At 38.0% G+C, this 10,220-nt stretch overlaps 1 protein-coding gene across 4 annotated transcripts in view; it reads left to right on the forward strand.

Annotated features, from left to right (window-relative positions):
• FAM149A (family with sequence similarity 149 member A) overlaps positions 1-8,640 on the forward strand; it is a 33,276-nt gene extending 24,636 nt beyond the window's left edge. For 2 of the 4 annotated variants that reach the window (XM_069788625.1, XM_069788653.1), the window contains exons 7-14: positions 1,663-1,853; positions 3,286-3,440; positions 4,554-4,657; positions 4,886-5,113; positions 5,425-5,545; positions 6,353-6,493; positions 6,881-6,959; positions 7,754-8,640. In XM_069788625.1, coding sequence (XP_069644726.1) covers positions 1,663-1,853; positions 3,286-3,440; positions 4,554-4,657; positions 4,886-5,113; positions 5,425-5,545; positions 6,353-6,493; positions 6,881-6,959; positions 7,754-7,827 — 1,093 coding nt within the window. In that variant the 3' untranslated portion in view covers positions 7,828-8,640. Of the gene's footprint in view, positions 1-1,662; positions 1,854-3,285; positions 3,441-4,553; positions 4,658-4,885; positions 5,114-5,424; positions 5,546-6,352; positions 6,494-6,880; positions 6,969-7,753 lie in introns of all 4 variants that reach the window. The other 2 variants (XM_069788635.1, XM_069788644.1) reach the window with 2 other exon arrangements.
• Positions 8,641-10,220: the final 1,580 nt, after the last annotated feature.

Raw genomic sequence — 10,220 nt, forward strand, 5'->3', positions numbered from 1 at the left:
GGTATGTTGTCTTTCTGGTGGTTCAAAGCTCACATCTGCCATGTCAGAGGAATGTGTCTTAACCACTAGTTGTTGTGAGGTGTTTTGTGCATGGAGATAAAGTGAATAATTCTGAGACATGGAGTAGAATGAAGGAATCCCTTCTCCCCAGGTGAGTGCCTTGACCACCAGGTTGTTTAGGGTCATTACACTGCACGTGCTCATTGTCTGCCCTAATGAATCTTAAATTCTTTCTGTGCACTGTGTAACAGCTTTGTGAGGAGAGGTGCAGGATACAACCTGTATTTAGAGCACTCTTGTTGAGTGACAGGAGTCATGCAACTGTTGTCTTGACAGTGCAACCTAGGTTTCCTGTGAGCCAGTTGAGTGTTCCAGCAATGAGGCTATGGGTGGATGAAAGACTGTAATGTGCTGTTTTCTAAAAGACTGCTACAAGGGGGAAGCTTTGGTAGGACTAGTGGGGCACAAAGCATAGCTTTTTGTGCTAAAGCTTGATGCACTTACAAGAAAAAGACATGGTGGTTCTGAAAAACTGAGGAACCAGACCGAGACCCTTTCAGTCGTGTTTCTGAAAGAGAGGGCCTGGGTGGCTGCCTTGTTGGAAAGGGTTTGGGTTCAAGAATCCTCTTAGGATTGTTCTCTCTTCGTTTTGCTAAGTAAGCAAACTTAATTTGGGAGAGAGACTTGACTGAAGGTGCATTTCTCTCCTTTGTGCCTCCTTGATATGTTGTTTCTTGTTTCCTTCAATTCTGAAATACCTTGTTCTCCATTAGGTGTTACAAAGCCTGATATGAAAATAGCTTGGTCCTTTTGTGAGTTGGACCATTCAACCAAGCCTCATAGTTAAGAATTTTGCGGTCCAGTTTGAGGAAGAAGTGACTGAGAAGAGAAAGGGAGATAGTAGAAACCAGTATGAACTTGGGATCATGCATGTAATCATAAAAAAAATTGCATTTCCTTAGAAAGAAATATGATAGCATTAAAAAAAAGAGAAAGGTTAAAACTTTCTTCCTGAGAGGTGTATTAGAAGACCAAATTAGGAAATGTTGCTACACTGTGCTTCCCTAGGTAGGGAGGGAGGGAAAAAAAATAAAATAAAAAAAAAAATGTAACTGTCCACACAGTAGTGGAAGGGAAGGAGGTGAATGTAAGGCTATGGGCTCTGCTATTCTTGTCAGGCTGCAGAAATCCTTTGAGGTTGTTTGTCTTTGATCAGCGGTGGAGTGTTGCAGATGTGTGCAGGTACACAGGATGTGATAAAAAAAGAAATGTTCTATGTGATAGTCCTCCTGCCAAATGCAACAGACAATAGTTCCCTTAAATTTATGATAAGAAGCATAGGATTTAGTCTCAAATGATTAATTGCCACGTATAAAGCTGTTCCTTCTAGAGCTGCAGATCTTTCTGTTGTAATGCCCTGACTGGATTTTTTTCATTTTTCACCTGCAAGCAAAAGAAAAAGAAATCATTGTATTTATTCAATCGGTTCTGTTCCCATAGGTACTCTGTATGTTTGAATTTGAATTTTTTTGTGATCTACTTCTGACTGGCTTTTCTTCCATATGTATGTGTCTATTCATTTGGTATATTAGAAGGAGGGGAAAACCCCTCCTTCTAATACAAACCCCATGGAATTTTATTTGAATTTGCTTCCTTTATTAGTGATGATGAGAGTTGGGAACAAAAGAAAATGCATCTTGCTGAGAAGAGGAGTAAGCGTGGCATTCCCCCGGTATCTCCCAATGCCTGTATCAAAGATGCCGTGGCTTCTGAAGTATTTGATTGTATCTGGAGCAATGTAATTGAAATATTGGATGAACTGATTAAAAAAAATTGGGAAACTAGTATCACAGGTATTTGGTATTTTCAGATATGGTATTTATTGAATCAAACTCAGAAAAGTGATTCTCTCCCCCTCCCCTCCCCCCCTTAAATGAAGCTTGGGAAATCTGGTTATTTTAAGATAATCATGTTGGTAGTACAGCACTGTAAGATATGTAATGCCTTGCCATGGGCGTGCACGCACACATACGCAAACACCTAAAATAAAAACGTTCCTACTAATTTTCAGGCGGGATTGTATGAGCTGTAAAAAAAGGAAGAATACTGACTGAAAGAGCTTCATTGCAGGAAAGCCTGTTTTAAAAAAAAATAATCTTAATTGCTGGCTCAGGATGCAAATTGATGCTCTTAGCAGGGGATCACTGACAGTGTGTTCTGAATCTGGAACCTAGGAATCAAAGTCTTCTAGTCCTCATTGTTTGAGCTTTGTTAATAAAAAGAGCCCTTAGGCAGTCAGAGAGAGAGAGAGAGAGAGAGAGAGAGTCCTGCTGACAGTGCAGGAGTTCATGAGTTTAATATAGATGAAGAAATGGTGATGCATTTTATTTTATGTTTTCGTATTCTAACAGACTGTAGTGAAGAAAAGCAGAAGCTAGGAAAATTAACTAGAAGTTAAATTCAATTTAGTGTGCATGTGTCATCTTTGGAGGTTGAGGGAAATTTGAGTTCTCCTTTCAATGTATTTTAAAAGGACAGTAATAGAAGAATACTTGGGAGTGGGTTTTGGAAATTACCTCAAATGTAACATACACTCAACCTCAAATGTAAGTCTACAACATAGTAAGAAATGGCAAAATTTCTTAGAATACTTGCAGCATCAGAACTTAGCATTTCAGGTGTTACTGAAATATAACAGGGCTTTCCACAACACAGGTGGATTGTTTAGCTCAATATTATAGTTTAGGGAGGGTAGCTTAGCAGTTTTATGATAGGTGTGCTCTTTTATCTTTATGAGGGGCATAAACTTATGACAAATAGATAGCTAACCAAAGGAATTCAACTAGGAATGTAAAAGAATGTGGGTTTATAATAGAAATAAGATGGCAGTATATACCCAAAATGAAACTCTCTGTAGCTGCTGTCAGGCAAGGATAGGATCAATAGACTTTTTTTTTTTTAATATTTTTTTTTCTGCTTTAAAAAAAAATCTTTGGGAATTTTTAAATAACATTCCAAGAGTCTTAGCAGTATTTTCTTAAACAAACATCCTCCTCCAGCTCTACCTGTATAGACCAACTTGTTTGTCAGTGTCAGAGAAAGCATAAACAAATGGGAATGCTTTCAGAAAAACATCATTTATGGTAGATTTTTAAATACCATGGAAACTTTATATGAAAGTCTTTATTTACTGTGAAGTGTAATATTGTTTGAATCCGAACAAGTGATGGCTGGTAAACATATGAAATACCTCATATTCCCTCTATGTTTTTTGCTGTTGTGCAGAGTGTGACAAACAGGTGGAAAAACTGAAAGCTGTTACAGCAAAACTGCCACATTTGCCAGTCGTTCGTATTACAGCAGATGCTGGGAGTGTTCCTCTTTCCAGAGGCTCTGAAGCACAAAGTGTATCTTTTGGGTCTCATTTTGTTTCCTCGCAGGTAAAAATAACTTTCTGTCAAATGGTGTTCTTTTTTATGCTAACCTGGGACAGAGTCCTGGCTGAAGCTAGAAAGGGCTCTTTTTTAAAATTTTTTTTTTTAAACTAATTAGGTATACTGAAAATGTTATCTCATTTAAAATGAAGGTTCATTAAATGCGCATTTCGTTTACTATCACTTGTTCTTCTTTGGTGGTTCTTAAAGGTGCCGTTTACCACTAAGATATTGCTGAAGTTGGTTTACAAAAAAACACTTGTTAGACTGTATTTCATCCTTAGAAAATAGGTCAAGTCATTTCCTCTTGGTAGAATTAAGAAGAAAAATCAGGCTTTTCCCTGGACTGCAGGGATGTGAAGCTGCAACTTGAAGTGCTTTACTCACAACCCTGTGAGTTTCAGACTTTCTCATTCCTTTTCATTTCCTTTGCCCCTTATAAAAGGGGACTCTGCAGTATATCCACCAGCGCGCTGGCACTAGGCTTTACCTCTCTCTGTGGAAGTTCATGTTTGTATTGATAAAATGCCCTTTTTAGTCCTGCTTGCTTCCTCCCTCTGTTCCCTGGCTCCTGTTTAGCACATTTTTTTCTTTTCCAGCCACTGCTTCTGTTTGTTTTTTTTCCCCTGTCTCTCTTCAGTTTAAGTGACTTCATTCTCTTCTGTCTACTCTTCTTCCATGCTTGTTAGGTAGCAAGATAAGAAACATGGAAGAGGTAGCACAGCAGTCTCGGTGCTCCCCATCGGTGCGCTTGGTTCTGTAGTGGTCCCAGCAGCCAGAAATAGTAAAATGCTTAGATAAGTAATGCCCAGGCTCTGTGCCCCTGGGCTGGACTGTGCTGAGGGGAAATGGAAACTTCGGAGAAGTGAACTCCAGCTTCAGCTGAAACTTAGATTGCAAATTGAGTTGCAATTCAGTAACTAAATTACACAAGTTCTGTTTGTAAGAATCTGTTTAAAATAAGCAAAACAACATATTTGCCCCATCTACTACTGAGAATTCTACTGAACCATCTTAACAGAAACTGTTCTAAGAAACAAGTAAAATGTCTCCTAACTACGTGTTTTTGAGGTCTTCCTTCAAAAAAGTAAAGGTTAATGCATGTTTTGCTTTTACTAGGTTCACCGTTTCTCCAGCAACTTCTGTAGTAATTTGAATGGTGTGATGACAATTCAAGCAAAACCACTCCAACAGAGGCATGTTGCCACAGTAGAAAAAATACCGTAGGTGTTAGTATTGACATTTTCAAAATGCATCATAATTCATAGTATGTAAAAGATGTTTTGCAATTATAAAAAGTCAATAAGAAGGCAGTCATCTCCTTTGTGTGTATCACTGATGTGATAATGATTTGTAGAGGCTGCAGTGATGCTCTGTTAAGAAATCCTTTTCTTTTTTTTTTTCCCCCTTCATCCTCATTCCTTATGTCATTCTCCTTCCTTTTTCCCTAGGAATGAGCAAGAAGATAAACAGCATAGCAGTGGCTCCAGTGCTCCAAATTCAGTGCATACCAGGTTGGGGAGAATTGCTGATAACAGTATTCTCTCATCATCTCGGGTACTGCTGGCATCTTCTAGGAAGCTACCAAGCCATCATAGGTTACCTCCTCTCACTTCTGACAAACTCTCCTCAAAAGCTCCTAATGTGTACAATGATGAAATCCTTAGGGGGACTAAATTGTGAGTTTTTTCATTTTATTCTTTGCTTTCCTCAGAACTTTACTGAAATTTCACCAGTGAAGAATTTTGCAAAATACTTGACAACTGAGATTTATTATTGATTCTAGAATTCAGAGAGAAGAAGAAAGCAAGCAGAACTGTGTTTTTTGAGGAGAGACATTTGTTTTATTTTTTTGATGCTATATTAGGTGCTGTTACTTTCTGTAGCTGAGCTCTATAAAGAAATGTACTGCTTAATAATTTCATATTACTGCAGTGAAGAAATCTTTAATATGAATTCTCCTAAAAGAGGAACCCTTAAAATTCTGTAGGGGTGCCAGCTTGGATCGTTTATCTTCTGCTCGTGCACCTACAACCTGGAACAAGTTACCGCCAATAAACTCAGAGGCTGTTGAACAGTATCTTTCAGTACCTCGATTGCAACAGAGCTGTGTAAGTTGTGTTCATTTTTGTTCTGGTGAAGAACTCAATTTGAGCTATTTGGAAATAAATTGCTCTGTGTCAATTGTTGAATAATTTTACAGTTTGTGTTGGTTTGTTTTTAATACATGGTCTTAACATGCTAATGTGTGTTACATTGGGGTATCGTTAGAATGCAAGACAAGCCAGTTAAAAACCTTAGGTCACAAACAGATCATGGTGGAAAGACTTTTCTCTGACAACAGAAAAATCTGTTTTTTTTAAAAAAAAAGAGGAAACCAACCAATCAACCAGATAATAACCTTGCACTTATATGCATCTGGATTTAAGTAGTTCTTTTCAGTGTTTTATTCACTAATGTTAGGTTATAAGAAGCAGTAAATTATGCTGACTGAAGTGGAAAAGGATACTGACTGAAAAAAAAGACAAGTCTTATTGATACTGGCCTATTTTTGAAGGATAGGGAAGTAATAAATCACCAGAATGCAAGTAAATTGGTATGTTGATATTATTTTGCTTCTGAATAATATTTTGAATTGAGACACCTGTAAAGTCTATTATTATTAATTTTATTGTTGTTGTTGTTATTATTTCAATTAGTATAAGCCTTTGGGGATTATAGACTAATATTAGGGAACAGTTTCAAACCTGTTTGAAAAACATGAGTACCCTTGAATTACCTTAAATTGGTGCTTTGGGTTAGTGAAAACATATTTTTCTTTCTCTCTCTCTTGTGGTTTTTTGTATGGCAATGGAAAAATTACTATTTTAACCGATTAAATTGCTGCATTCTCTCAATCCTCTTTTTAATTCTCTCAGCATCGAGGACGGTATGCTCATAGCAGAGTGTCAAGTGCAGTGCCTGGCAGCACAGAGCAACAGCCACTCAGAGAAAGAACTGTTATTATTGATCAAGTTTCAAGGCCCAACACAACTCATACATTCAGGGTATGTTACAATGTAAGTAGAGACATGGAAAAGTGAAGAGGCTTCCATTCACACCCACTGTTGGTCTACAGCAGGACTCATTTACTGTGTCTCCCCAGATTTCTGATGTACAGGGATTCCTGCTACCTGTAGAGAGGAGGATGTTGAAAGGTTTTGGGAAGGTGTGGGACCTTGAAAAGCAAGACTAGTGTATGAGGAAAAGATTTTTTTCTGGTCTAATGCATCAAACAGTTCCTTTGAGGGTGTCTATGTACTAGAATTGTGCAGTTTTAATACTGCTTGGAGCTTTGCGGCTTGGTAGGACTCACTTTGCTGGACTAGATTGTAAAAACAGTAGTCAAACCATTTCAGTAGATAAGCATACTGTACTGGCTAATAGTATGTCTCTCCTTTTTACAGACAGACACACTTCAGAAGAGATCACTGACTCCCATGGATTTTGCTAACCACAGAGGGACAGGTCAAGGATTTTTAATAGGTAGGCAAAGTAAGAATCACTTGGAAGGCAAAAGGCTAACAAAACCTATTAACCCACAGTACAGTTGAGAGGTAAAGTGCTCGGGAGAGCCATCTTGGCATAAAAGAACAGGTGTGCTTGGCAGGATCTTTTGAGTTTGGTTTTGAAGTTTCTTCTCACTTGGTGTGAGATAGCCCTCTGACATAGGAATCCTGGAAAGCTTCTTGTCATTTTTATGACATGGAAGGAAAAGGATTCCCCCTCATCTTAATTTTTTTTTGTTGTTGTTTAAGATTTCAGCATATTTACAATTATGGCAAGAATATCTAGTGTACAAGCTAGATGTTTTGCAGCTGCTAGAGTAGCAACACAAATACATGTCTGTGAACTGTTTCATGACAAAAATTTTGGTTTAGAGTGATATAAATTCACCAAATTAGTAAACTTTTTATGTGGGGAAAAAGAAAAGTGAAAATGTGCATTTTTAACATAAATATAAAGCTGTCTTAATTAAATAAAAAAAAATCAATATTGATTTGCAACTATGTCTTCCATTTATAACACCAAAAAAGACAGCAGCCCTACATGGCTTAGTTCCTGAGGTATTTGAGTGCTTGTACGTAACCTTTAATTGTTTGGAATTTCCTTGAGTTTAAATAATTATATGATTGGCATAATTATATAAAATGTGATGTAAGAGTATGGGCAGGTTAGCAAACATGGATCAGAGCAGGCTGATGGAATTAACTCATAAATAATCTTGGTGTGTCTTTCAGATTTTACCACAATTAACAAACAATGTTTTATCTTTCTAGGCTCACAGCATTACTACAGATCCTTTCAGAGAAATCCTCTAGCCTCAAGGAAGAGATTTCAGATTGCTTCTTAACCCAGCTTAGGAAGATACAGAACCCCCCTGCACTCAATGGGAGACTGAAGTGCTAAATTTGCCAGCTACTATCTTGTGTAACAAAGAACGTGCAGTATGCTGGTTTCTCCTGAGCCTTGCAATTCTCAGGATGCCTGCATCGCCTTCTTTTAAACTTGTCTGACCAGCAGTTAGATTGAAAATTAGAGCAAATGAAATAAATGGTTGAGGTGTCTGCTCTGTTTGCAGTGTCAAGATGCTGCTGCTGCACTTTCTTCTCAGGCATTCCTCCTTTTTCCGTCTTTCCTTAGGGAATTGTTATTCTACCTACAGAAGCAAGTAAGTTATGTTTAGGCCATGAAGTCCTGTTCCTACTTTTTGACATTTCCTCAGTGTTAAAGATGTTCTAGCCTATCCAAACTTCAGTCATATATAAAATTTATACTTCTAAACAGGAGTTTGTGGTATCTCCTTTTAACTGCTGTTTTAACATTCCTCCATTTTTCAGTCTGTCTGCTTCTTGCAGTTGTTCTCTGGTAAGTATTGTCTGTCGTTACTTTTTCTTCTTCCTTTAATTCTTTTGAGATGGAATTCATTCATTGCTTCTACTTGCAGTGTTCTAATCATCAGTAGCTATGGGAACTGCTGTGATAAACTGTGTTTACAGGAGGTAATGTTTTCCTTGCCGGGCCAAACATTTTTATAGGTGCTGAGCAATTGAACCTGCATGCTGACAAGTCGGTAAGGCTGTTCCCATTTCTTGAGATTTCTTATAAAATATTACAATAGTAACAATATAATATAACAATTATAACAATAAAATAATAACAATAATTGTTATTGTACAAATTTATCATATTTTGAAATATCTGAGCCTTCAAACTTTTGTGTAGACCCAAATGGGAAGATCAGATTGGAGATTGGGATTGCATTCTGCCCAAAGATTACAGCCCTGATCAGGTCCCTGGCTATTAGTAGTGTGTGCCTTCACAGTCAGTGATTCGTCCTTCTATCAGAAAGCCAGCAGTTTAAGTAAATGTGGTTGAAGAGCTGTTGAAGGGGAAAGGGATGAGGAGAAAAATTATTTGCCCAAATTGTGCAGTTAAGAGTAGAATTGGTTTCTTCTACTTGGGAACTAATACCAGTTCTCCTCACTTCTTTTTGTGAATGTTCAAGGATTGGTAATCCAAGGCAAAGCATTTGTAATGTATGTTTTACATCTGTACTGTTAATCAGATTTCTAGTTTTTGTAAATGGTCATCAAGCACTGCATTCTTATGAGTAAATGAAAGCATTTTTAAGTTACTTTTCTGGCTTAGTATATTTCTTCTTTGGTTACACTAAGTTTACTCACTGGTGATATTATGGTACAGTATCTGAGAAAGAATGCTTTTGCTTTGGAGTTTGATTTTGTACAGTTGTGGGTCAATTTGATGCAGTTTCTTCAGAAATCTCAGGTCAAATTGACCTAATGTTCAAAATTCACATTTAAGTCTTTTTCAGTGGTGTATCCAAAATATGCTTTCACTCTCATGAGTGCTCTATCCTGTAGTATATAGACATTGACGAGAATGCAGAGAAATGATGGTACAATGTGTCTTTTAACATTTTGCAACACTTCATGGCAATTCAGACCTTAACATTGTGGACTAAATGAAAAGATGAATACGCGCTGGTTTGGTTCTGTAATGGCAAAAGTGGGAACCAGACAGTGAAGAGTGTTCATCATCTGGCACTTTGTGAAAGAGAGAAGATTGCTGACCTCTGTGAAGTGATGGAGCTCAGTCACTAGATGTATGAATGGACAGAAATGCAGAGCAACAAGCATCTGCTTCTGCAGTTTAAAGGGAAGGAAAGATCTGCTAATTACTAGAGCAGCAATGGAACACTCAGGTGGCAGAGAGGGAAGACGAATGTTTGCTGGCTACCAGAAGTATTTTAACACTTTTCCCTTTTGGTCAGTTTTCGGGCACCTGACAGAATCGTGTGTCATCCTACATCCTGATAATCATCATATCATAGAATACGAGGCTGGAAGGGACCTCATGGATCATCTGGTCCAACCTTTCTTGGCAAAAGCATGGTCTAGACAAGATGGTCTAGCACCCTGTCCAGCCACATCTTAGAAGCGTCCAATGTTGGGGAATCCACCACTTCCCTGGGGAGATTATTCCATTGGCTGATTGTTCTCATTGTGAAAAATTTTCCTCTCCTGTCTGATTGGAATCTCCCCAGGAGTAACTTGTACCCATTACCCCTCGTCTTTTCCATGTGACTCCTTGTAAAAAGGGAGTCTCCATCTTCTTTGTAGCCACCCTTTAAATACTGGAATATGGTGGTAAGGTCTCCCCTAAGCCTTCTTTTCTCAAGGTTGAACAAGCCCAGTTCTCTCAGCCTTTCCTCATACGGCAGGC

The sequence above is a fragment of the Haliaeetus albicilla genome, chromosome 1 (genome assembly GCF_947461875.1).
Source record: "Haliaeetus albicilla chromosome 1, bHalAlb1.1, whole genome shotgun sequence".
Taxonomy (NCBI): Eukaryota; Metazoa; Chordata; class Aves; order Accipitriformes; family Accipitridae; genus Haliaeetus; species Haliaeetus albicilla.